This window comes from Pyrgilauda ruficollis, unplaced genomic scaffold (assembly GCF_017590135.1).
Source record: "Pyrgilauda ruficollis isolate IOZ18807 unplaced genomic scaffold, ASM1759013v1 scaffold3, whole genome shotgun sequence".
Taxonomy (NCBI): Eukaryota; Metazoa; Chordata; class Aves; order Passeriformes; family Passeridae; genus Pyrgilauda; species Pyrgilauda ruficollis.
In genome coordinates this window covers 13,403,215-13,430,843 of record NW_024524377.1, presented here as the reverse complement: position 1 = coordinate 13,430,843, position 27,629 = coordinate 13,403,215, and the positions used below count along the sequence as shown (strand labels likewise).

The window sequence follows — 27,629 nt, the reverse complement described above, 5'->3', positions numbered from 1 at the left end:
ATGGTGGGCTGCGGGAGGGGAGGGAAGGGCTCTCTAACAGACCCAGGGCCCATACATCAGCACCTCCTCTGGGCCCCAAGAACCTGCCCATGCACCCAGCATTCACCTGCCATACCGGGGGGACAGAACCCTGAACCAGCAAGGGCCAGCTCTGGGCACCCAACCCTTCCTACCCCTCTTGTAAGGTTGGACTGCACTGTTCCCCTTGATTAATGATGCACGGGATAGTCCCTAAGACATAAGGAAGACTCCAGACCAAAGCAGTTATGCTAGGAGCTGCTTTTCCATGCAGGGGGGTATGTTTACCTGCCATAGGGCAGCAAGAATAACCCCAGGCTCTGGGAAGGACAGGGAAATGGAGTGGTACCACAAACCCAGTATCAGAGCCCAGTGAAGCATGGGAAGGAGTGAGCTTCCCACCAGACACAAAGATGTCAGGGAAAGGAAGGCAGATGAGAACCAGGAGAGCAGTTGAGTGTTAAAATTTAATAGAAATCCTTGAGAAACAAAGGGAAAATAGAGAGCAGACCCAAGAGAAGAGCACTAGCCTGCAGTCTATGCACACATGCTGCAGGGCACACCAGAGAGCCAATGGCCTTGAGAAGGATGCTCCCTCCCCAGCAGCCCCACTGCCCCCACAGCAAACTGGAGCCACACTGGTACCCGTGGTCTCTCTGGAGCTGCAACGTGCAAGCCTGAGGTCTCCTGCAGGGCCTGTTGCTGGGGGAGGGCAGGATGTTGGCACAGACATTCACAAAGGATAAAACTGGGAAGTTTTACTCCCTCCCAGGCGTGAGGACTGGGGACTTATCTCCAGGGGCCAGGCTGGAGCAGGGAAAGAGCAGGCTCAGCTGCCAGCAAGTCAGGACACAGACACAGGCGAGCAAGGGCTCAGCCTGTGCTGACTGGGGACAAGAAGGGCAGGCTCAGCCAGCTCCCACACAGCAAAGAAACCACCATGTCAGGCTTTTAGAACAGTCTAGAACAAAGGCCAGATAACCCCCACTTCCTCAAGCTTTGCCACTTGTTTTAGAAAATGAAGTCACACAGGTCTCCTCTTTGCCCAGGAAAACATCTCTCTCTACAACCAGCACGAAAACAAGTGTGCAGTGTGAAGGGCTCCCACAGTCCTTGCTCTACAGAGCCAGCTCCTGTCTCTTCCTTTGAGGTAGGTTGATGTGTCCCCAGGGAGGGACGGTGGCTGCTTGGTCACATCACCAGGGCAGTGTCAGACAGGCAGCCAGCAGGTCTCTGGTTGGCTCCATCAGTGCACTTGTTGAGAGGTAAGCTCTGAGGAGGGCTGGGCTCCAGGCATCTTGTGAGATCCTCACCAGCTGAAGGGAGGCATGTGCTGCAACAGAAAGGAGACCCTGAGCTTCTTAGGGACAGTGAGAAAGAACCAAAAGGACCATGGTGCAATAATCACCTGCTATATCACGACACAAGGACTCAGAGATAGGGCTGCCAGGCTCACCTACTCCATCTCCCATTCCAGGCAGTGCCACTGACCCCAACAGGAATCCCAATATCAGTGGGACTGCAGGGTCACAACTCGGTCTCCCTGTCTGTGTGTAAACCCAACTCCACCCTGACCTCAGCACAGGAACAGTGATGACCTTTCTCTCAGAAGCAGAGACCAGGGGTGTGCCTCCCCTTCACTTTGTCTCACCCAGACAATCTCCAGTCCTCCACCTCTGCAGGAAGCTGTCAGCAGCCCAGCTTTGGTCAGGGAAGCTAGAGAGTGCAACAGAGAGCTCACTGTTCCTCCAAACACTGCTGCAGCCAAGAGCCACTGTTCACTGTTAACCACATCAGTGTCCACTGACGTGATACAAGTTCCAGTGCAGGGAATATCTTGTCAGCATGTTCTGACCATGACAGCTCCAACCATCACCTAATCTGGCTGTTCTGAGCTTCACTCCCATCTAAGCTGGGAGTACAGTGCCAAGGAGACATGCCCAGTTGCACAGACATCATGCCAGCTCCATCTGTTGGCTCCTCAGAGAGCAGAGGCTTCAGAGCCTGCAAACCAATCTGCTCCTCTCCCCTTAATAAAGCTGCTTTTTGGGCTGCAGTTTTCTACCAGAACACCAGTCCAAAAGCCACACTATGAACACCATGAACATCACAGCCAGTGCAAACTCACCCCAGTCTGCCCAGTTCCAGTTTGCTGAAGCCATTTGATTGAATGCTACTCTTCTGGAGGAAGAACGACTTTGGCAATGACCACTGTGGAAGGAGAGGAAGACAACAGAATGGCTGTTTAAATCATGGCAAAAATCCCTCAAGCCTGCTGTGCTTTGCCATAGGCTGCCCTAGAGAGCTTCAGCTAGAGCTGCCTCACTGCTGCGCATTGTCACTGCCACCAGACTGTTCCCAGAATAGCAAACAGAGCAATCTTTGCGTTCTGCCTAATGAATCCCTCTGCTGAAAGTGGGAGTAGAGCATCTCGAGGTCAAAAGAGTGGATTTCTTTCAGAGTAGCATTCTGCTGTAAGGCACAGGAGTCACAGACAGAGACAACTCCCTCACAGAGAGGAACAGTGGTCAGGACAAGTGCCAAATATGTAGGGCTGTGCCCAGTGCACCCAAGGATATTCAGATGCAAAATACTTGCAGATCTGATATACTGTTCATGACTTCATGTTTGTGGGAAATAGGGCAGCATGGTTTTTTCCAGACTCCTGGAGCCTTGGCAAAGAGGGAAGAAGGCAAACAGGTAGGACAGGAGCCAGAGGAAGCAGAACAAGCAGGATCTCTACCCAACTCTGCGCAGGTAAACAACCACTCTGCCTACCTTACCCACATTTATACACACCATTTGGGCCAAATCCGTCCGTGCCCCAGTGTGGTACCCTTTGACACACCAGTTCTTCAGCAGCTCCAGACCTGGGAAGTGATAGAAGACAATAAATGAGAACAAACAGCCAGGTTTACAGAGAGTTAAGCCTTCCCAGCTCAGGGCATGCAAATATGCTGCACTGACCACATAGAACATGCTATGCAATAACTACTTGAACACGTGCCTGAGCGCCAGCAAACACGGGGTAAACCAAGGGCGTTCACCCTTTGTACGAGCAAACATCAGTGCGTGGGCTGCTGCAGTGCTTGCCTTCCTCCCAGGGAGCCAAGACATTCCTTGCAGCAGGCTCAGCGAAACAGGAAAACTGGGGCAACACAGGATTTGCCGAATTAGACCAGATTGGCTGTCCCCCTGAGCCCAGTGCCTGCCAACAGCAGTACCTGATTTGGGCTGCACCGGTGAAAGTTCCCACCGTGCAAATGTAGAGCAGCTTTGCTGTCATCGACCCCTTTCCCAGAGGACGGCAGCTCAGGCAACCTCCTCCTTGCACAGCACAGATCAGCTGCAGCATCCCAGTGCATCTCCACCCTACAGGGAGCCATCCAGAGCTCAAGATGGGCTGAGACTTCATCCCTGACAAAGGGTAAGACTGGAACAAGCCAGTGAGATCATCACTGGTATGACTGGAAGGGACCAATCCTCCCACCACACAAAACACATGGTGCTCCAGAGCACAGCAAGGTCATTTTGAAGCAGAGCCATGTGTTCAACTGCACTGAACAGGCTCCATTTCCTCCAGGGCTTCCTGCTCACTGTCCCTACTACAGCCAAGCACCCTGCTCTTTGGCCAACCCAAAAATATTGAGAAATCCAGGACTACTCCCATCCTGTTTTCTTATTTAAGGGCCTTAGGGTCATAGCAGAAGGCTAGGGTGACTTGAGAATTAAGAACCAGCAGAGCAATGGCTAGTCCATTGATGCTGTTCAGCTGTCATTACTGTTCTCTACTGTTATCTTTTCTATAAGATACCAGGAGAAATCCTTGCTGTCCAAAGCTTGTTCCTTGGTGACCTTTCAGCGAGTCCCAGAACACTGTTAAAAAAACCCCACATGTTGGGGGCCAAGGGGAGCAGGGCGGCTCAGATGCCTTCTCCTGGGTCTGTGCACCAGCCTGGGCTTTGCATCTTGCTGGCTAGGAAAAGAGGAGTGCTGCATGGAACATAGGGGAACAGGAAGGGAATGGGGGAGAGTGAGTTCTGCTCAGAGGTAAAGAGCAGTGATGGGATAGAGGAAATCTGCTTGCCTGGCTTCTTTGGGGAAGCTGGAGCACTGAACCAGGACCCTTGCCTGAGCGGCAAAGTTCAGGGCAGCACTTCAGTGAGGACGATGACAGAATCTTTCTTCCAGTTGATGGAAGATCATCCAGCAAAGATATTAGCAAGGCAAAGGATGACACATGCTGACAACACAGTCAGAGAAGGCTATGATGTTACCATCTCTCTGTGAAAGACTGTTACTGACCCCTTTGATACTTGCTTTAACACAAATGAAAAGCGACAAAAGCATTTTTCTTCTTTCTCTCCTTGATAGCCAGGTGAGGAGCACACATACAGTCACTGCAGTGGAGGGCCAGCTCCTTCAGAAGCCTCTCCATCTAGATCAGATATTGGATGGAAAGCCCTGAGCCACAGTCTCTTTTTATTTTCTCTAACCCTTCATGCTAGACCTCACTGACTCTCCCCCAAACAGTTTATACTGCTGCCCTGATGGAGACAACCTTGGGTGAGAAGGAATTGGTCCGGCACAGCTATGCCTCATTAAAGGACAATGTTTTTTATTAAAATATAGAATTGTGTCCTGAAAGGATGGAAATGTTAGCTAGACTTCTAGTGTTCAGGAAAAATTTCCATTTGTACACTGACTGTTTTTCATCAATTAGAAAGCTGCAGGAGACCAAGGAATAGGCCAATTTTTCCTTCTCAGATCACTTGTCAGGAGCAAAGCCCAGCAAATCCAGCTGTTTCTCCATCAAAAGAGAGGAGAGAAACACAGTAAGAGGCCAAAGCTAAAGGCTGAAGACAAAATCCCAGTCTGCTTCATGCCCAGGGCACCTAGAAGTGCTGGTGCTGTGTGTACCAGAACAGTCACCACCTCTCATCAAGTCAGAATAAACTTTTTGTGATATTTGCAGCAGTCTGGGAAGGTAACACATTTCCTGGGGGTTAGTATGCAGGCAGGCAGCTCCCCCTCCACATGTATAGCTCAGAAGTCTCCTACGACTGCTGGCAGGCAGCCTGCCTGAGTTAGGTGGCTGTGCCAGCTTTGGAGGGCAGTTACCTTTGTGTCTATTCAAGTAGTATTTGAGCTCCCACTGGGTCACCAGGATGTTAAAGTAACGAGGCTGCTCGAAGAAGTGCAGGTACCGCATGGAGATGTGGCTGGGGAACACCCGCTCGAACTGCCCGCGCCGGGAATACTCATCCTCTGTCTCCACCAGGATCCGAACGTCATCTGGAGTCAGGATGTCCAAGACAGAAGAATAAAAATCCTGCAGACAAGAGCAACCCAAGGTCAGGGAGAAGCATCTCTCAAGCAGAGGTCTCCATGTGTCTGAGATCTTTGGGAAAAGGCCACATGGAAACTGTGGAAGGAATCTAGGCTCTATGGTGACACCAACGCTGCACGGAACTGAAGAGAACACCAATTCTGCAGCCCAGCCTCTCTTAAATACACTGGCAGGAGGCACAAAAGGCCAGTGGCTCTACTAACTCAGCACAGGGGTCAGCTGGCAAAGGCTGTAAGAGCTGTACAGACACGTAAGGAGGAGCAGGCAGTGCTCAGACTCTGTTTGGGGACTGGTGGGTAATGTACCCCTCAGTACACATCTATTTTAATGTACAGATGAGTCAGTGAGACTGTGGCTTAAGCAAACCCAGTTTATTTCTGACCAGCTGTCTTGTAACTCACTGGAGGCCAAGTGCACCCTATCATTTGGCTGACTTCAGAGAAGAGCACAATCTGAAGAGGGATAGACATGTGGGACTGGCTGGGACATAGGCTTGGCATAATGATGCAAGTAACAGAGGAGGTTGTTTTGTACCTGGTCAGGTATCTTCTGCATCAAGTAATAGGCCTTCTTCATCTTCTCTGCTCTCAAATGCTCAGATATTGGCTTGGACTTCTCCTTCAAAGCACTGCCTAGACTGAGGACACAAGAGAGACAACAAAGCATTTAAGCAGAGAAGAAAAAGTCCTGTCATGGCAGAGCTGCTCTTCTGAGCAGCAACTTCTGAGAGTAATGACATGGAGGAGAGAACACTTTCTCCAATGATTTCACTAGTTCCAAGATCAGTGATGGATCCACGGCCTTGTGCACCAGCACAGAACCTGGGAAGCATGTGGGCAGGGAAACTGGAAGGACTCTGCCAGCCCCTCACTAAGGTATTTCAGTGTTCCTTCACCCAAAAGGTGAGCCTCACGCTCACGTAGGATGCAAGAGGGACAAAGACACACCATGATGTGATTCACAGCACATGAAGCCTGGTGGGATCTCATGTTTACATCCCACTTGGAACACAGCTTCCTAACTGCAAGCACAGGCGTGGGGGTACAAGTACCCAGTTCTGGTACTGTACAAGGAAGAAGAGAATTCTTAGATCAAAAACTTCCTCTGGCAATATCAAAGTACTCTCAGGACTCAAATTCAGCCACATGTCAAGGGAAGTCCTGGCCTTTTGAATTACCTGACCAGCAACCATCTATTCTAAGTGCCAACTGAAACATTTGGGAATGCCAGAATCTGGGAGATACTTGTTGAAAACCTTTTAACCCATCTATCAACATAGCTTTTTTTTTTTTTCTGCTGCTGCTGCAAAACTTAATAGTTGTGTGCAGATCCAAACAGGGAGAGCAGGACCTTGAGTCTGTGCTGCATGGTGTTTGCGCAACATGAAGACTTACTGGAATTCTGCCCATATGCAAAAAAAACCCCTTCATATGCTTCCCAGGGCAGGAAATACAGTTAAACAAGTTTGCCTCTGGATGCAAGAAATCTGGTAATGCATCATTTGAACCATGTTAAGGATCCACTTAATCCTCTGCAGGTCTTTCTGAGGACACCTGCCCTTCTGCACTTCCACTGGAAGTGGCAAACCAGCATGTGATCAAAGCACCGCAGATGAGCTGGTGAGAGCTCCCCATCTGGAACAGACCCATGTTCCAAGCTTCTCCACTGAAGGCACAGGGCACTCAGAGGGCAAGAGTCCCAACTTCTGGCATGCCCACATATCACTACATGCTGGTGCTTAACCCAGCAAGCTGATCCTTCAGTGACATATGGCCAGCAGCCATTCTGCTGCAGGGAACAGACTGGTTTCCTTCCAGTCATCAGGTCTGAAACCAGGATAAGCCCTAGCTCTGGTGAAACACAGAAGTATCAGGGGTCTGGCTGGACACACACCCAGGAATTAGCATTCTGCAAAAAACAGCCATGTTAGTTGTGAAGTAAGACTATGCACACCTCCACCCATAGGTTAACAGCATGTGACACCTGCAGTCCTGCCTAAAGAACTGATCACTCCAGCATTTGCAAAATAACAAGTGCTCCTCTTGCTCCAGGCAGCAGCATGTCAGTTCTGGTAAGTCAGAGGGTAAGTGGATCCAGCCGCAAAAGAGCCAGCCAGTCCTCCAAGCAAACAGAGGGGCAGTGAAACTTAGCATCATATTAGTTCTGGCAGGGGGAAGGACAAGAGAGCACGACTTGACTACTGCAGAGCAAGCACAAATTACATTGGCCTCACTTCCAACTATGGACCTGCAGAGAGGCCATAAATCCTTCTGCTTTGGAGAGACCACAGGAACCAGATACTCAGGCAAGGAGGCAAGTTCTTTGAACCCATAGCTGAAGCACCAGCAAGCGCAGGCTCTCAACAGCTAGAAGCCAGCATTTGCTGGGCTCCAAGCAGCCCACCCAGATGAAATCCCTCAAGAAAAAAGCCTGCTTCTCTGACAGAGAAAGGGGATAACCTGTAGGTAGAGCCACTTCTTGTCTGTGTCCTTGAAGCCACACTGTCCATGCTGGGCAGAACAAAACCAGCGAGGTTGAGGAGGTCCCGAATCATCTGGCCCTTGATGCTCACATCCAGTGGGGAGTTGGAGTGGAGGCTGCAGAGAGGAAGCATCACAGCAGCCTGAGTGCTAGAATGGAGGTGTTGAGCCCCATGGCCCCAGGATCAATCCCCGGGTTATCACTGATTGGGACACAAACACCAGCCTGTCCCTTGCCTCGTGAAACCAGCCATAAGACACTGAGAGAAAAATCCTGACAATAGCGCTTTGAAGGGGGGCCTTCCTATCAGAAATAGTTAATTTTTTCCATCTCTTCCCAAGTTTGCTAGAAATAGTCAAATCCATCCCCACAGCCCCGTGTACATGGCTCTGTGAACAGCTCATGCCCACCCACTCTCAGACAGGAGGGGCCATGCTCACTTACACTGCAGCTCCTGGCCCTGCCTGCACAGCCGGCACCACAAGGCCGGATGCGGTCAGGAAGTGAAGAATGGTGCACGAGGCAGTGGAACTGCTGACTGCTTCTGCCCACGCAGAGAAATCTCTGCCATCACCCGTTCTGTACAAGACACATCCCTCCTTGCCTTCCTTTTTTAACATACTCTTTCCTGGCTCTAGCTGGAGCATGCCCAGAAAAGCTTTCTGAACTGCAGATGAATGTTGCTTTCACAGACAGGGAGTGCTTTGATTCCTGCAATCTGGAGAGGGAGGCTTCAAAGCCCATGATCTTTCAACACAGGCTACAGGGGACACGGCAAGCCAAACTTACTTTGTAGTAAAAGAAAGGCCATTATCCACTCTGCTGTGGCTCAGAATATGGTTTACCTTGGGGAAATGTTGACTTCTAAGATCCAGGGCTTGAGGTTTTCATCCAGCATGATATCAAACCCAAACAGCTCATGACAACAATACGGCCGGCGCACATACATCTTCACCAGGCTGTTCACGTAGGGCTCAGAACTGCAAGCCAAGAAAAAAATGCTTGTTTTCAACAGTCAGACAGACAGCAGAGCTCTAGCTGTTCACAGCACGTGTTGACAGTTCTGGAAGTGTAATGCAGCCACGTGCTGCGGGAGCAGGGGGGCTGAGGGACCAACACAGGCCTGTGTGTTGCTGCTGCCTCACCACATATGGATCCAGCACTGCATCTTGAGCATCCCTGCTGTGTCAGGCAGCAGCCACCTCTGAATACAAGATTTGATCTGCACCAGGGACCATACTCTCAGGCTCCCAGGCAAAGCAGGGGAACTGGTGGCAAGCTGGGCAATTTTGGGTACACTGCACCTTCCTGGCCTTCAGGCCGGTCAGGGAAATGTAAGATCTATTTAGCCACTGCAGCTACTGCAGGAGCATAAGTAACAGGATGAAAGGAGAGATCTGCAGAGAAATACCAAAGCCAACAGCAGTAATACCATTTTGGTTAAGAGCAAAAGGACCAGGCTGAGAGGGGACTGGACAGTCAAAAGGACCAAGGTGCCAAGGTGCACCTCACAGACACACAGAGCAAGGGATGCCAAGACTCACGCAATGATGGTTTTGATAACGATGTCCTTAATCTTCTCCCAGATGGCCTCACTATTAACTCCCTTCTGGGCCAGGTAACTCCAGAGAGCTTTGAGTGCCCTGTGAGAGAGAAAGCAAAGGAGGTAGCTCTGTAGCTATGGGGATTTTTGAAGGAATTTTGCATAAGTTAGAGATGGGATTTTTGAGTTGTTTTAGACGATGTGATTTATTTTTTTTATTTCTACATAGGTAGGAAAGGTGAATTTGGTTCACATCTTTACTGTATGGTTCAGAAGATCATAAGACCCCTAGTTACAAGACCTTTTAAGGATTCATTGACTAATGAAACATTGCTAACAAGGATATTTATGTTTTTGACCTAATTTTTAAATATTTCATCTTATGGACTCATGTTACAGTGTAAGCTTTCTTAGCCAATCATGTTATGACACACAAACTTCACTAAACTCTAAAACTCTACATTTTCTTCCACTTAGTTTAACATGTCTCTGTTTTAAGTTATAAATCTACATTCTCACTTCTAGCACTCAAGTTTGGAAGCTTTTCCCAAGGTCTCAGATCAAATCCTGTGTTTAATTTTAAGCTTTGGCTTACAGGCCCAAAGTTCTCAGAATTCCTTGCATTTCGGATTCCAACATGTAGCCCTTTGCTGCTGGTGGTGAAAGCAACAGAGGGGAACCCTGACAGTGCTCTTCCCTGGCATGGTAATCCTCCTGACATCCTCAAGTCTCTCAGTTCCTAGTTACTGCTCTCCCCAGCCTGACCCCTGGTTTTGAAGGCCCAAGCTGCTAGGAACATGAATCTGTCATAGACTTCTCTCAGTACAGTCCCAAATTAGCACATGAACAAGGTAAGTCAGGCCCAGATCTTCTTTTCCCTCCCCCTCCATGTCCTCAGCAAACCTCCCCTTCCTGCAGGCCTTCCCCCGCAGCACTGCAAAGAAGCTCAGCAGGAATCCAACAAGACCCCAAAAAATGTTTTAGCTAAAGCCACTTCACTGAGGCTTCAGGGAGGAAAAGAATTTCTGAAAAATGTGGTAACAAGATGGTATGGGGGAGCACGTATGCTTTTACAGGAGTTTCCCATATCACACTGAGTGCTGTGAGCTATTCTGACACTGAGCCAAGGATGCTGAGATATTTCTCAAATGAGACCATGTGGCTAATGGCCAGGAATCCAAAGGTCACACTTCCTGCATACAAGATGGGGTGGATTACAGCCACACTTATCTTTAACATAGGAGCAGCCAGCGTTGACTTGCATGCAAGTATGGAAAACCCACACAAGCCCACCTCCATGCAATTGCAACTGCTGAGAGGCAGCAGTCCCTGCTAAAAGTCCCAGTGGAGGAAGAGACCACTGTGGAGCAGGTGCAGGTCTAAGTGATCTGGCCACAGCCAAACATCTTCTGCAACTCCCTTTGAAGTGCAGTAGCTCTTCAGGCTGAGAATTGAGAACTCTATCCTGCACTATTTTTAAAAGGGTTCAAACACCACCATGGAATCAGAGACAAGTTTCTGGGGCTTGCATCCATTCACCCACAGGACAGCAAGGAATGGGAACTCCTGCAAAATTGCAGCCCTCCTCCCAAAAGCCTAGAAATGGCACCACTGCTACTATCCCCACTGAAATAACACATAGATTAACACATAATAGCACATAAATTAACAGTTCTGAACCAGAGCTGTCTCCTTCTCGCCTCCACTGCAAAGTCAAGGGTGAGATGGGCAGAAGCTCCCATCTAGCCAATTTAAGCATCACCCATTCAATATCTAACAAAAGCCAATCAGATTCTGCTTTAACCACATCCCATCACCCCCACAATAGGGGAAGGGGATGAATGAACAGAGATGAGTGTAGCATTGGAAGCAGGGAATGGCACAAACCCAGTCAGGATGGACAGCACTTACAGCTCAAGCAGTAGTGGACAGGATGAGTCACAAGCCAGGGAGACCATCCAGATTCCATTGATGCTAACTCATGCTAAAATCACTCTGTTCTTTCAGTTTCCCAAGTGGGAGCAGATGATACAGAAAGCAAGTTCAAGTTTTGGGTAAGAATACTGAAAAAAGTCTGACTTAATGGGAAATAGAAAGAGTTGCCTTGTACCCTAAAAGCAGCACCTACCATTTGTGTCCCTGACAAGCAGTCTCATCTGAGTTGGATTTGTACTCCGTGTTCTTCTTGTTCACACTGTAGTTGGTCAAGTGCATGAACTTGTTGCTGAGGCTCTCCATTGAGGAGGAGTACCTGGAGAAGGCAAGAGGAACACAAGCTGTCCAAGACTGAAGTGGCTGTCCCCAGGTCCACGAGGCAGGCACAGACTTTGTTCTCATCCCAGACCACTCTTAGCCATCCACCAAGCCCTGCTGCCTGCAGCTCTCCCCACAGGCCCAGAGCTAATGGAACAAAACATGAGACAGAACAGGCTGCCTTGGGACAGTGGCATGCAATCCCACCCTCACACCCTCAGAAATAAAAGCCAGAGTATCAGTGAGCAGAAGCACTGATGGAACTGCAGCAGCCTGAGGCAATACAATGAATACTGGAAGAAACTTCTCAGTTTCTGGTGCGCCAGCTTTTATGCAGAATGAAGCACAGATGATGTATTTCAAGAACTGCTTTACACTGAGCTGATCTTTCATTGGGAAGGTTGGATGTAGGCAGCATCCTCTCACACTCCCTTTCAACAGTCACCTGCAGCGACCTCGTGTGTTTCCACAGTGCCTCTTAAGCAAGCAAGATACAGCTTTAAGCATCACCCTTATAGGGGTTGACTCCCTCCTGCACCAGCCAAGGCAGGTACCACAGCCACAGGTGCCTGGGCACCAAGGCAGCCCCCAGCACCTCTCTCCTGCACAACCTACTTGCAGCTGGCAAAGCGAACCAATCCATCCTTGAACAGGTAGACCCTGAGGGGATCATAGCAAGTGACGTAAACATAGATCCTCAGGTCAAACTTCTTCCCGCCAATGAGGTAGGGTTTGTGCAGGTATCTGCAGAGGGAAGTAAGCACATAAGGGTTAGGATTTTCATATGCAGGAACATCTCTAACCCCCGATTCGTTAGCCCTGGCAAAACAAGGGATCAATACAGAAGCCTTTTTGCACAGCATTTCCAAGTTAATCACATCGCAGACAAAATGAGAGAAAGAGCAGCTCTCCCACTCACAAGGAGCTCCTGCAGCACATAAGCAGTATTTCCTTCTGCTTAGTTCCATTTTGAAGAGATTTTCCTCAGTTTTAAGGCACAGTAGCTTTTCCACTCCCACAAGGCTGATCACAATTTTCAGGAACATCTAAGACATGCAGTACACCACAGATGGTTTTGTACAGTAAGCAGAAACAGTTGGGTATTTTAATCCAAATAATTTGATTATTCATCCCTGAAGTTCATGATTTTCCATAAGGAAGTTTATCTCTCTGCATGGAAAGTGGACAGGGAGAACTAACAAGCAAACACAACAGTTCCCTGTCTGCCAAACACTGCAGTTTTCCTGCTCTCACAAGAATCTTCCCAGAAAGCAGCCTCAAATCAAGATGAACTATTCCACTTTTCTGCAGAAGGGGAAGGAAATTGAGAACACTGTTATTTCAAGAAAATCCTTTGACTAACATCTACGTGCACTGAGGCTCTTACTGAACCATTCTAACTCAGATAAGAACAAATCTTTGACAACTGCCACCTCTTCCCTGGGACTTCTCTTGCCACTGTGCTTGTGTGAACTGGATAAGGTTTGTTTGTCTCCAAACATGCCAAGCCCCAGAGTACAGAGCAGCGGGAGCTGGATCACAGCAGAGCTGAAGCTGTCCACCTGCCAGACAGAAGCTCCAGAAAGCTCATGAAACCAAGTTGTGTCTGAGACCTCAAATATCTACACAGAGACAGCAGCACTCCAGTAAGCCCAGCTGCAGCTGATGGAGCCAAACTTCCAGCAGCAGGACAACCATGCAGTCTCCAGAGAAATCTCCAGATGAAAATCAGGTACTTCTGCTTTGCCACATACTGGAAGGGGCCCAGGATTGGCCAGAGACACAAGACACTAAGAGGTCCCAGGCTGTGTGTCAGCCTTGGTTTTATATTCACTCACCTCTGTACTAACAGTGGTCTCCTTTTGGGGAGCTGGCTCCATTTGTGGATGACCTGGATACCAATGCCTCTTGCTGATGCCGGCTGCAAAACACAAACAAGAAAGGATCAGATCTTCTGAACGTACAAAAGGACAGAGGATTGAGTTCTGCTTTACACCTACTGGTTTCACAATCCATTTCTGTCGGCTAGCTCCTTCCTCCCATGCTCTCCTGAGTAATTTGATGTCCTGGGGCAGGATGAAGGATTGAGGGAAGAAATTAAACTCCTTTTTCCCACAGCGAGCCTGCATCTTTAACAGATTGCGCCACAGACGGTCCTTCCTTCCAATTTGAAATGAACCAGGGAAGTGGTTTAGCTGGAAAGGAACACAGATGTTATGAGATCTCTCTGCTCCCCAACTCCTTGCCCCCCTTCCTGCTCCCTTGGCAGAGGATACATCCTTTCTGAATACAGTGCAGGGGAACAGTCTTTGCTCCCCTCCCAAGATTGCACCCAAACTGATTCCACCTATTCCTGAAGCTTTGCAGGGACAAACTGCCTCATTTAGAGGCATCACAGTTCTTCAGAACAGGCAGGGACTTGTGACAGATACCAAAGCTTTGGTCCCTCGCAGGTTCTCAAGCCATGAGCCACACCTGACTCTTTCTGATCAGAGTAAGGTACATGCAATTTGCTGCACTGGCAGTGAGGGCATTGTCCCTGCCCTTCAGTTCTGCCAGAGGGAGGACTGCATTGCTGAATTTAGAGAAGCTCACAAATAAACACAATTTGGCTACAGCCCCAGTCCACACAAGAGCCACCCTCACAGCAGAGATGCCCACCCAGCTATGCCTGTCTCTTGGACTCCTCTCCCAGTTCTGGAAGGAACACTGCAGGGACAGCTTGCACAGCAAACACCTGGCCCTGAGGAGAGGGGCACCCAAACTGCTTGCAACACACTCTCCATGCACGTGAAGGAGGTCAGCAAAAAACAGCCCCTACCTTTTGGTGCTCCCTGATGGCTTTGAAGCCAGGAGATTTCATGTGGTGGCCCCAGCAACCCAGCCAGTCACTGCTTTCTGCAGGAAAAACAGAAAAGTCCATGACCAAGTACCCTGCCACACATAACACCCTCACAATCCACAGCACCCCATCTCCTTGGGCTAGCAGAAGGGATGCTGCACAGTTATAGCACAAAGCACTCATACTTGCTACTGCAAAGCTGCCAAAGCAAGAGCTGAGTAGCATCCAGTTAACCAAGTGGGTCATATCATTGCAAATATGACAGGTTGCAAGGACCTGAAGAGGTACAGGGTCAAAGGAATGCCTTTAATTCCCCAACATTCTGACTTCTCTGCATTACAGCTGGCAAATGAAGCAGTTGGCTAATGAATGCTGTGCTGCTGAGGGACAGGTAGGTGTGCCATAACTACTTAGGACTTCCTCTGCCCTCCATGTCTCATTACAGACCCAAAATAGAATGTGCAGAGGTCTCCTGACACATGCAGGAGTCCAATAAATACTTCCAGGAGATTGCATTCCAGAGTATGGATGATAGCTGCAAATGCTCAGTGCTTCTCCTACACATCTCTTCAGTGACAAGATTCCCAACCCTGAGAACTCTGACTATGGTCAGAGAAGATGCCTTTCTCTTCAGCACATGGGTAAAAGGAGCAGCTGTTCTGTGTTTGGCACTACATGAGGGCCAGCCTACTCAGAGTGGCAAGCCAGAGCAAACCTGCCTCACATCTGCCTCAGTTCCTGACAGCCCAGGAGCAAGCCCTTGTAGTCTATGCCAGGAACAAGCCAAGAGGCAGATCAGGCCCTGCTGGGACCCACAGATCTCGGAAACTGCGGGTCAGACAGGCAAAAACGTGAACCCAGCACCCTGCAGTGCCAACCTGTATTGCTTCTGCTCCCGTTCTTTGCAGGCATTCTGCCTTCTTGTGTCCAGGCACTGGAGGCAAGGAAGGACACAATGTTGCCTCCCAACTTACTTTTGCTAACTCTGAAGTGAGACCTGCCAATGGTTTGCTTCACTATGTTAGGCGTGACTCTGCACATTTTCCATCGCAGCAGCTTCCTCTGCTCCCAAGGCAGCTTTTCCACTAGGAAGGCAAAAAGTTAAAGACTGAAGGAAAACAAACACAATACTTGGATTTAATACAGCTGCAAAATTCTTATGGTTTGCTGCACAGGCACCAGGCCTGTAGTCAAGGCTGCATAGCCCTCGTTCCAGAACTGTCATGGAGCAGAAGACTCCACAGCTGGGGGAGATCCAGGACACTGGAACATGGAGTGGCAGCCTGAGTCATGCTCCAGACAATGGAAGGAACAGTCTACTGCAGACATTTGGATCTCACAGCAGTGCTGGGTCTCATCGTGGGAAGGGTAAAGGACAGCCACTGCCAGCCAGCTCCAGGCTGTGTGCTGGCACCACTTGCTCCCTAATAATGGGCTGGCCATTCTCACCTTGTGCAACAACAGACCCTGGCTTACCTGTCTCATCCCGAGTACTGAAGTAGAGAGTTGGAGGCACATTAGGGAATAAACTGCAGACAAGAGCTGGTTTGAGCACTTTGTCTTGAGCCTCAGCAGGCTGAGCCAGGCACTCAATGCAATTCCTAAGAAAGATGAAGCAGTAGGCAGCTGCTAAAAGTGAAAAGTAACAAAGGAAGAGGGAATCCAGAAGGAGCCTTAATCTGGGTATCAGGAATTTGCACCATCATTGCAATGTGGTGCAAGCAGTAGGCACTAAGGTCAGTAACTCAGTCTGCAGCAACGAGGGATGAGTCTGCAATGAATGCACATGACAAGTACCCACTGTGGGGCTTTTGATTTTCTTGGGCAAGGAGTGGAGTCTTTTACATGACGAATCCTATAACCTAGTCCAAGGGAACAAGGGGTGGAGATTGTAATACGTATTATTTAACTGTTGCAACCCCCGTGGTTTTGCTGTGTTGCAGGGAAGAGAGATGGAGTTTTACCCACTAAATGTACACCTTAATACAGTAAGCCCCAATACCTGGAAGGAGGGATAGAATTTGTAATGTTTCTATTAAGGTTGTGATGAAGTGAAAAGTAGGGTTTGCAATGAATGTATATATTCATATATTCAAATAGATGCCACTGCAGCCAGTGGAAGAAGCCACATCAGAGCAATCCAACAAGGAACAAAGAGCAGCGAAGGAAAGGAACTACAACACACTATTGCCAATCTCTCAGGCCACCCCTTGCCTCTCTGAAGGGACTGAGTGTAGCTTGTCACAAAAAAGAATTTGAGACCAGGCTGAGGGAAGAAGAGGTGTTTTATCAAAGTCCTTGGTTTGTTTGTTTTTTTTTTTCTTTTCAGTACTGAAATCAATAATTACAAGTTTATTAATTGGCAAAGGATTATATTGGTTAACAGTCTCTGGCACAAAACTGGTTTTGCCCACGCAAACTGAAGGCAGGAGACAGCTGCAAAGGTTTCAAGGCCAGGCTGGCACACAGCCTGCACAAAGAAGTGGTCAACACCCCTCCCTCCTTGCTGCAAGAGACAGTTAGCCCAACCACTGCTTCCCCCATCTTCCCCAGAGGCCAACCAGACACATGGTGCCAGAAACAGCTGCTGGGCCAGTTTACATCACCTCTACAGGACTTTCACAACCACATGTGCACACCAAGAGCCCTGCAGCACCCTAAGGCTCAACACTTGCTCACAGAAAGCCTTGCTTGTCTCCCAGATTAATGATGACATGATGGGAAGCAGCAAGTTGTCAGGCAGACAGCAAAGCCTGAGGCAGCCCTGGTGCAAGACCAGTTCCCACTGTTGGATGGGCAAAAACAGGTCCAACAAAGGTCAGCCAGGAGTCATGAAGGCAGGGCTCAGATGACCACAGGCTGACCAGTGCTCCCCAGACAAAGATTCTCCCAAAAATTAAAGAAAAACCCAGGCTCCAGGACTTGCTTCTAGGATGCTATGTTGAGACATAAAACTCCAAGGAGCTTTTGCAGTCTCTGGCCCAGGACACCTTCACTCTGCTTCATCTGCCGGGCAATGACACTGCAAGAGCACAATTTAATCCAGTAAACCTAACTCAGCAACTGTCAGTGCCAGTGAAATTAAGACCCCGTTTTGCTGCAGTGGATGCACCCTTAGCACTTTACAGGCTGCTGCCTGTAGCAAAAGGTAGTTCTAGTCTGCAGGGTAGCAAGGAAACTTCCTTTGGCTGGGACATCTGTTCCTATCTTCACTCCTTTACCCCACATACTACCATCTCCTCTGTCCCCATGGAGGGCAAAGACGACAGAATCACAGAATATGCTGATTTTGAAGGGACCCACATGGATCATTGAGTCCAACTCCCCGCCCTGCACAGCACCATTTCCAAGAGTCACACCATGTGCCCAAGAGCACTGTCCAAACGCTTCCTGAACTCTGTCAGGCTGGTGCTGTGGCCACTTCCCAGGGAGCCTGTTCCAGTACCCAGCCACACTCTGGGTGAAGAACCTTTTTCTAATATCCAACCTAAACCTCCCCTGACACAACTTCAGGCCATTCCCTAGGGTCCTGGGACAAGTCTGGGAAAAATACACCAAGTTCAGTGCACTGTTTACAGCTACTAACCTGGATGCAGGACCCACGTTGCTGCTGGACAACACATCAGCATCAGAGGAAGCATCCGAGTCACCTGCAGGAGGAAACAAACTCAGGTTTTGTCTCCGTGAGGAGTGAATGCACACAGAATTAGGGAGAGAAGAGAGGAAACAAATGCTGCAGGGGACAAAACCTTCCAGCTACCCCAAATCCTTGGATCCTGGCTTTTGCCCACCAATTGGGGTCATAAAAACAGGGAAGGGAGCAGAGCTGACAGCCCTGCACAGAGAGGAGATGAGTAAGTTCTGGAGAAGGACAGTGGTGAGCCCTAGCTTGCTCCTGGAAGGAACCCATGCAGTTCCTCCTTGCTGTTACATCACTTCTGGGTTCAGTACATCCTGAAATGACAGCATGAATGTAAGACAGGAGGGCAGCTGTGCTGACTCCCAGATAGCTCCTGCACTCCCCACATTGAGGCATGGAGCACAGCCCTCCCTGGGGCACCAGCACTCACTGTCCTCATACTCCTCTTGACTGCAGCTCTCATCCAGGCCATCAGGAAGTTCTTCCTCTGCTTCATCCTGGGGATGGCTCAGCTCCAGCAGTGACTTCTCAGCAGTAGCACTGGGACAAAGGACATCACATCAAAAGGAATGACACGTGCTTTCTGGGGCCAAAAACCCAGAAGCCCATGAGGCAGCATGAGATAATGTGGGCAGGGGAATCAGGGCACTGCCCTCTCCAGTGCTGATGTACAAGCCAATCATGCCAAGCTACCAAGATGGAGAGGCCCCAGACCACACTGAGAAGGATCATGTTACAGAGCAGCTAGAAAGAAGAGGAAAAAAGACACCCTCTCCCAGCAGGAGAGCAGGAGCTCCATGTCCTCACACCCTCTCTACCCTGTATTAGCTCTGTGTTCTTTTATGAGCCATGTCTCTGACTAGGAAGGCCTGGTTCAACAGCAGGCTTCATTCAACATATGTGCAGAGCTTTCCACTGCAGGCAGGGCCCCCCAGCTGAGGAGAACAAACTAGAAATGCCACACAGTAATTCCATGCTGTGGTTGAAGGAGAAGGTGGAACAGCTTGGAGCCATCCCAAGTGCCTGCATCAAGCTGGGGGTTGCAGGAAGGTGCCCCACACACTAGGATGCTGCAGTTGGGTTTTGCTCATGGACACAGCCCATGGTTATCCTTATGGCCACCTCATACTGCCCACAGTGCATCTTCTCCCAACACATGCAGACACAACGGCCAGCCTGGCACATCCTGCTGCAGCCTCTCTCCTCCTCCTGCCTCTACTTACTTAAGCTTTCCTGAGACCACAGCCTGGGACTGTTTCTCTTCTTCCTCCAGCTGGATGGTGGACACCTGTGCTGCCACTTCAGAGATGGCAGCAAAGTGCAGAGGCTCTGTTCTTGCCAGCTGGTCCCTGGCACAGAGAGGGTTCAGCAAACCCACGGGACGGCAGCCGGTGCTGCAGTCGGGAGCGCTGGCACGCGAGGCCAAGGGACGGACACTGATCCGCTCAGTGCGGGCAACGGCATCACAGGCGCCCCTAAGGCTCGAGTTACTGTTAAGGCGATGGCTCCCCAGCTCCCAGTTCAGGGGAGCAATGGTTTCTTTCTGGGTGATCTGCACTCTGGCATGCTGCCTCCTCCTGCTGTTTTGGTTGGACAGGCTGCCCACATTCATAAGGCCAGAACTTTCCACTTGGCACCCAAAGCCTCTGTGTGTGGCAGCCTGACTAGGTAGCTGCTGCACAGCCTTCAAGAGGCTCTTCTCCAGTTCCTTCTCTTTTGAGCTGTGAGGTCTCCCCTTAGCATCCTCCAACGAGCACTGATCCTTCCTGAGGATCGCACTGCTTGGCACAGGGATATGGGAGGGGATTTTGTTTTGCTCTGACACAACATTGCTGTCTGTCATTGCCCTGTTGATCAGGCTGCTGGGGAAGCTGTCTCTACTATCCCCAGAGTGGGACCATGAAGCAGCAAGAAAACTCCGGGGGTTTTCCACCTTTTTCATCTTCAGTGACTGCAGAAAAGGCACTTTAGCACTGCTTGGCTGTAGGAAGGAGTTGTTATTGAGCACTGGTCTACAGGAGCTGGCAGCCTGCTGACCTGAGCTGAGGACAGAGCCTTCAACCCCAGTTCCAGAGCACTCCTCTGCCAACAGGCAGGGCTCCATCAGCAGAGAAGACATCACCCTTCCCGTGGCAGAGCCAGCATCTGGAGGGCTTTGGAGGCTGTCTTCAGTGGGCTGTGCATGGCATAGTGATGGTGAGCACAAGAAGCAGGATTGCTGCAGAGGGATCCCTGAGGGCAGCAGGATTCGATCCTGGAAAGCACTCGCATATCTCTTCTCTAAATTCCAGACGGGTTTCGCCTGCTGCTGAGCGAGGCGCCAGGGCCAGCACGGCTGAGGTCTTTCTGCTGGAAGGCTGCCTGACTCCAGCCCAATGCTCTTCTGCCTTTTGGGGCCCAAATTAGCATGGTCTGGTCCTGCAGACGCCATGTAGAGCCATAGCACTCGAGGCACAGTCAGTCATCTACAGCAGCATCTTTGCTGGCCTGAAACAAAAGGATAGCATGAAAGACACTGTTGTCCTGTCAGGGCAGAGCACTCAGCCTTATGTCACATGAGGAAGCAGGGTGAGCTGCTTCTCCTGCAGGATGAAAACCACATCTCCCATTTACTGAGCTCACCAATAGTCTCTGGAGACCATGTCAAAGAACGGCTGGCATCTCACATGAAATCAGAGGATGCAAAGAACAATGTAAAGAGAGCCACCTGCAGGAAAGGTTGTGCCCTGCAAACACACAGGGGTGCCTGACTACCAGCCAGGGCCATGGGGTAGCAGCTCCAGCACAGTCACCCTGTCTGCAACAAGAGGCTGCCTGCCTGGGACACGCATGGCAGCTGGAACCCACTCCTACAGCTCTGTGTCTCGAACATCAGCCTCCTGACTCCACCACAAATGCCAAAATATCTGCTTATATTTTCTCCCTGCTCCTTATAGCTTCAGCTCAGTACATTACATGACTAGATGAGAACCTCAGCCCTTGCTTTTAAAAGGAACATGTTTCTCACTCTTGTAGAAAAGCTTAGTGAGGGCTAAAGGCTTCCTATAGATCTCAGGACTGAGAAGACAGCAAGAACGAAATGCAGGGCTGTTCTAACATTAACACCTCTGTTTCCAGCAGAGACTGGCAGTACCATGCACATACATCTCTCCCCACTGCAGAAAAGTCTCCTGCAAGGACCAAACTGACAGACCACAGAGTTGCAGATATAAGTGTCCTGAATCTTCCTAGAATGAACTATTGCACCATACCTGCAACATCCTCTTGCCTGAGGAGAAGGGAAAAGAGAAAATAAACCACTAGCCAGTTATTGTTTTAACACATGCCTGGAGGGCCCCTGGATACAGCTGTGATAGGAATTTGTATTCCAAGCAGGCTGGCTGGTTCTACCACCTTCCAGCTCTCACACACTTGCATGTTTAAAAAAAAAAAAAAAGGTATAAAAAGAAGGATAAGCAGTGCATCAACCATAACACTCTTCCTTTTCTTGCCATGCATATACACACTCCTTTCTCACTTGAAAGACAAGCCTCAGATGCAGCAGTTAAAGCGTAGCTTGGAGACCCTGAGGTTGCTCTGTAGCACCATCACAGCAGCTCACACCACCACAGGGCTGGGTCAGACAGACCTACACCTGCCAGACCTTCTCAAGCTGTGAATCAGCTTCATTTTCCAGCACATACCAGGTCAGCAGCATCTAAGCCAGAGGATGTAGAAGATGGAACATCCCATGCAGGATCCGATAGGAGCTATATATCCTCAAGGAGAGCTGCTACCCTGCCAAGCTCTGCAAGGAAATACGGAAAGTGCCGAGTCCATACCACACCCACAGGGCTGCATTGCTTGTCAGTGCTTACACAGTCAAGCTGAGAACTCCTGATGAGGACAGGGCACCTGCATCCCAGTGGGAGCTGCAGCCCAGAGGGGCTCCAAACCCCAGGGAAGAGAATCCCACAACTGAGATGTACAACACTATTCCATTGCTACCCAATCTGCCCCCAGCAGCAAACCTGGCTCTGTTGTGACATTCACAGCGATTAGCGCAGAGCAACGGAGCTGTGGCTCAGATGCCCATCACCTGCCCAGCTCAAATTTCCACCAGTAAACAAGGGAGCGGAGCTTGGCTTGCACACGCTGCCCACCGCAGCTCACAAGCACACTCGGATCACAGTGACCCTAGCACACCAGTGAACATAGGTGTTAAAGAGCAAATTAAAATCCAGGGAGAATGAAAGTGTTCCTGCTTAGAGGGTCTGTCACTGCGGCGTCACCACCTGCACTGCCAGTTTGGCCATGGCCTGCACTCTCACCCGGCTGTGAATGACCTTGTAAAACCAGCCTGAAGTGAAAGCCATCTGTACTTCATCTCCACCCGGCTTTACAGCTATCAGTGGATCATCCTGCTGTAAAAATAAAAGTGATGTGGCCTAATGAAGCTGTAACAAGGGCCGTGAATCTTACAGTCAGCTTATTCACAGGTGTGAAAATGCCAGCAGAAGTCCTGTGTGACCCTGATCTGGAGTAAAGTGACAACGGTAGCACAGATGTGACTGACACAGACCCGGGGGTGCTGCTGACAGCTGTGGCTGCCACAGTGGAGGTCTGGCCATGGCACAGCCTTAGCTAACACTGCCTGGAACCTGGCCCCACAGTAGCAGACAAAGATGTGCTGAGCTTGCCCCTCTCTAGAGCAGTTTTGTCACAGAGTTGCAGAAGTGTCTGGGCCAGCATAGGGGAGGGGTGTGCAGGAAGCAGGGACTGCATAAGAAAGCTGCAGGGCCTTTAGCACAGCTTTCAGGTAAGGCCAAAGTTGGCCAACAGCTAGTCACCATCACTGTTTCCCTGTGGAGACAGAGGAGCTCAGAGAAAGGGGCAGGAGAGGCAGGAAGGATGAAAGGAAGATGCCCTCACAGGAGGCAAGTCAGGATGCATCCAGACTGATAGCACCAGTCCATGCTGCCTGTCCTTCCCCCCATTCACACCTCCTGCATGCCAGCACAGCCAACTCTAACGTCCACCTGAAAACTGTCTCTCATCCTTACTGCAAGGACAGCTTGACAAAGCAGCTGCTGAGCATCCAGGAGACATGATGGAGATGGAGGGAGGCACCTTCATATGCCAGGCTGTGGTCACAACAGTACAGCAGCTGCCACATCTCTGTAGCTTTGGGTAGGAACAACGTCACCTGCCCCAGGGTAAATCCCTGCTGGTTACCAGCAGGGAAGTCTTCCCTTTATGTTTAATTCAGCTGGAGTTTTGGGATGGATGAAGGTAACAGCTTGACGCAATTCCTAGTTCTGCCAACCCAACTCTATGAGAAAAGAGCTGGAGTTTGTTCTGTATCTCACAATGGCAATAAAATAACACGCCTGAAATTTTATTGTAGAAACATGAGCTAGGAAAAGCCCTGGGTGAACTGGCCAGGCTGGAATTCAAACCCAACCAAGTAATTAATGGATTTTGGCTTGGACTTATTGACACACAATAAAGAGGCCAAAGCTGTCACTGTTGGAGTGACTGTACAGCTGCACTTGCTTACAGTTATTCTGCCAGCATTTTTTATTGCCACACAGCTTGCTCGCAAGTGTTGGGATGTCAGCTGCAGCGCTGCCACAGCCTGTACAAATGTGACATCACTAGAGCACAGAGCCAGCATGTGCCCCAGCCTCTGCACACCCCAGTACAAAGCAGTCAAAACCCTTTCTTCCAGCCTGAGCCCCGCTGCAGCATGTGTTCCTCTAATGGCAGTGTGTCAGCTCTCACAGTCCTCTTCCAAACAGGAAAGGACAAGACCTCAAGAGCCCGGGTGTGCACATCATCCCACTGTTAGAAGAGTTTGGCTGTGGAGGTTATTTTAAGTGCAGCTTGGTGACACACTTAAAATAACAAGAGCTTGTAAATGTATGCACTGCAAGCTGACCTGATAATGTGTTGTCAGCCACACACAGCCTAAAATCACAAGGAAGAGAGATTAGACAACTGCAATTGCTATTGTTTTCTATGCCCTTGCAGGGTGCATATTCTGTTCCGTTCTTTATTATTAAAAAGGATAACATCTTTTTGTAAAGAAGACCTGAATTTACACCAAGTTCCTCACTTTCAGCTCTGGGACTTTTGATTAAAGCTCCAACAAGCAAATTAACAACAATGCAAAACAAACAGGTTTTAAAACAAATATACAGTTAAAAATAAGGGTTTGTATCCCTTCAAAAAATTTAAAACTTTGAACAAGATCAACAACACTGATCTGAAACCGAGTGCCTAAAAGTGCTCCAACAGCTCTTAGCTAGGTACAAACTTGTGTTTCAACAGCATGGAAACAGCCCTCCCTCCCCTACATCAGCTCCAAGAAATTAGTGGCCTCAAGGGCAGTCACACACCAAGCCAAAGCACCTGAGGCCACCAGCAAGTTCAAGCTGAAGAGCAGAGGGTGTTGCTGGCCACAGTTTGTCCAAGAGGACAACACAGCTCAGCAGCAGCTTGGCCACGGCAGAAATGCTGTTGGGTACATTAGCCTGGTGTGCTGCTTTGCCACACTGTTAAGCATCACTGTTCCCTCTCAGCTTCATTATCATCCTTGCAGAACCACATTTTGTGTGCAAATCCAGAGGATGACAACCGATTTGTGTGCAAATCAAGATGTCAAGTTTTTGCTTGGCCACTCAAGTCAAAAAAAAAAAAAAAAAAAAAAACCAACAACAAAAAAAAAAACCAAAAAAAATACAAAACAGTGAGAAATCAACCTCTGTGTGGATGGATCAGCAAATTCCAGCTGCATCCCAGGATTATATTTGTGCCAGGGTTGGTTGTTTCCATTCATCAGCTGTGGTGCTGAACTCCACTCCACACTGAATAGAGGAAGTATGAGGAGTGTATGGCTGCCTGAAATGACCCTTTACGTAAGCAGAGCACTGCCCTGCAAGAGAAATAGAGTAGTTCAGGTGTGTGCTCCTGTTCCCAAGGTGGAGGCAGACCTCAGGGAGAGCAGGATGCTGGAGCAAGCCATGGGAGAGCTGCAATCCAGCCACCACCTCACCCTGCACTGCTGCAAATGCCTCCCTCCATGCACACACAGAGAGGGCTGGAGACTGAAGGCTCACATGCTTGACTTCACAAGGGACTCTGCCACCACTCCAAGGGCATGGAAGCACAGTTGCCAGACAAGGTGAGGAACTCTGGCACAGCAGGCAGAAAATCCAGGGCTATAGCTTGAGTGCACCAGGGACACTTCAATAAAAGGGCTGGCTTGGTGCACGGGCCACAGCAAAGGGCAGAGCATGGAGTTGCTATTGCTATCAAAGGATATCAGCTTTTCTCCCTGGCAGACTCCCCAGGCCCTGAAGCAAATGCAGTGCACAGTGACGGCAGATCATGCAGCTCTGTTTCCCCAGCAGTGAAGCTGGCAAGTGCCTGCCCTTGCTCCCACCCAATTTGTACTTTTTCATCACATGGGCAACAGAAGCAGCTGTACTGCAGCATAAACAAGAGCAGAGAAACAAGTCTGGGTTAAAAGCAACAAGCTAACCCAGGAGGTGTTTAACAGCCTTTCACCAAGGAGGTATACAGTCCATTCCTGAAGATCCAAACTGAAGGAACAGCATTTTCAATTGAGCTTCATAATGGGAGAAAAGAGAACTACATGGCCAGACCTGGGAAGAGTTTGGCCACCAGTGTAGGATCTGAGGGCAGTCAGCACAGCTCCATCTGATCTTAGGCAGACTAGCCTTTAGTAGAAAAATAAAAGTGGGGGATTTGGAGCAAAGCAAGTATAAAGCATCAACACACAGCAAGGAGACAAGAACTACCCGATTAGTTCAAAACACATAATTTCTTAGTCCACCTTCTGTTCTTGATACTATTTACTGAAACATAGCAGCAATCAGAAGAGAAGGTTCCCAGATTTGTCCTTCAGTATGTGCTGAGGACTCTTCCATGCCCTGACAGGGTTGGGAAAAATTCTTCTGAAGCCACTGCAAAACCCTCACTCCATACAGCAATCTCTCAGGGCCCATGAATGGAGAAGAAACAGAGACTCAAGGTGAGAAGCTGCCAAATACTGCCAAAGACTCGATGCATGGCAGGAACTTGGGAAATGTCAAGGAGTGGCACCCAGCCAGGCTGGTACAGCAGCCAAAGCCCCCAACCTGTGTCAGTGATCTGAGATCTCCACACAGGCGCTGTTATGTGGGGATGGTGACATTTGTCCCCTCAGCTCCTCCTTGAAATGTGACCCCTGCTGTGCTGAGAAGGACCCCTCAGCTGAGGTGTGGGAGGGGGCAATTGTCATCAAGGAACTTTACCTAACACAAAACAACTGTAGCAAGAGAGCAACAAAAGGACCGACAAACACTACTATCTGCTGGGTACAAACAGTAAGAATTGTGGAAATATTATTCTATAAAACTGTAACAAGCCCAACAATCGACTGTAAATTCCCCCAAACTATCCGGGAGTCACTAGATGTCATCTGCCCATTCTGTGAGGAGAACACCACAATAAGAAAGACAAGGTCAGGGGGTCATGTAGGCAGGGTTTTGATGCATAGCGGTGGGGCTGAACTCTGCCTCCCACAAGACATCCACAGCTCAGCTGCCCAGGAGGCTGGCACAGTGCCACAGGGCTTCCCCACACCTTCACTCCTCACTCCCTGATCAAACCCTGGAGGCATTCAGGAAATACTCCAGGCTTGTCTCAACTCAGCTCTGCCTTTCATCTTTCAGATTCAACGGCTCCTTTTTACAGCAGAGGAGCAGCCAAACCAAGACCCCATTGAAAGGATGGACAGCCAAGATGTCCCATCATCCCACCAGGGCCTGGTCGATCCCAGCTCCATCCAAATATTCCAAGTACCCTTGGAGAGGCTCCCTGAGGCCGTGGGTGGCTGGGGAAGGGCCAGCCCTTCTCCCTGCGGCTCGCCCGGGGAACACGCTGTGTGTCTTATTTCTCCAAGTGAAAGACTTGGACGCCGAAGCCGGGACTAGGATGTTCTATCGTGGCGGCGGAGCGCCGCCCAGGCCGCCAACCCCAGCATGTCTCGCCACAGAGCGCTCCCGAACCGCCCCCCCAGCCCCAGGGGGTCACGGGGCAAGACCATGGCGAGCCCCGGAGGAGGCCCGGGCGGGAGCGAGGTGCCGGCTCGGGGCCCGGGGACGGCTATGGGGCGGAGGGGCCGGGGAGGCAGCGCGGGGGGACAACGGCCCCACGCCCCAGTGGGGCAGCCCAGGGAGACACACGGGGAGCCAAGCCCCGCTCCACAGGACGGCAACGCCGCCATACTCACCGCCCGCCCGGGCCCGCCGCCGCCGTTACCATGGGGAGCCGGCGGGCCCACGTGACTACAGCTCCCGGCAGCCACCGCGCGGGGGGCTGTACCGCCTCCTGGCGGCGCGGCGGAGCCCGGCGGCGGCGCGGGCACGGCTCCGGGCGCCGTCGGGAAACGCGCGGTTACGGAAGGAACGGGCATTTTTTCAGGGCCGGCTTCCCGCGGGAGGCACCCCGGGTA

At 50.1% G+C, this 27,629-nt stretch overlaps 1 protein-coding gene across 1 annotated transcript; it reads right to left on the bottom strand.

Annotated features, from left to right (window-relative positions):
* Positions 1-483: 483 nt before the first annotated feature.
* On the bottom strand, positions 484-27,539 carry TTLL4 (tubulin tyrosine ligase like 4). Its single transcript, XM_041473507.1, has 19 exons — positions 27,408-27,539; positions 19,351-20,614; positions 18,558-18,667; positions 18,074-18,137; positions 15,964-16,088; positions 15,462-15,572; positions 14,467-14,543; positions 13,646-13,840; positions 13,484-13,566; positions 12,261-12,389; positions 11,521-11,643; positions 9,394-9,492; positions 8,695-8,829; positions 7,828-7,965; positions 5,903-6,005; positions 5,140-5,350; positions 2,818-2,888; positions 2,147-2,229; positions 484-1,351 (listed from the first exon to the last, which is right to left on the bottom strand). Exons 2-19 carry the CDS (start codon positions 20,556-20,558, stop codon positions 1,210-1,212), a joined length of 3,207 nt encoding a protein of 1,068 aa, XP_041329441.1. The 5' UTR covers positions 20,559-20,614; positions 27,408-27,539; the 3' UTR covers positions 484-1,209.
* Between the last annotated feature and the right edge of the window lie 90 nt (positions 27,540-27,629).

Coding starts and splice junctions, on each gene's coding strand:
- TTLL4 (XM_041473507.1), bottom strand. CDS start 20,558: ATGGCGTCTGCAGGACCAGACCATGCTAATTTGGGCCCCAAAAGGCAG. Junction 13,567..13,645: donor AGAAATGGATTGTGAAACCA/GTAGGTGTAAAG, acceptor TGTGTTTTGCAG/CCGGCATCAGCAAGAGGCAT. Junction 11,644..12,260: donor GTTCGCTTTGCCAGCTGCAA/GTAGGTTGTGCA, acceptor TGCCTTCTCCAG/GTACTCCTCCTCAATGGAGA.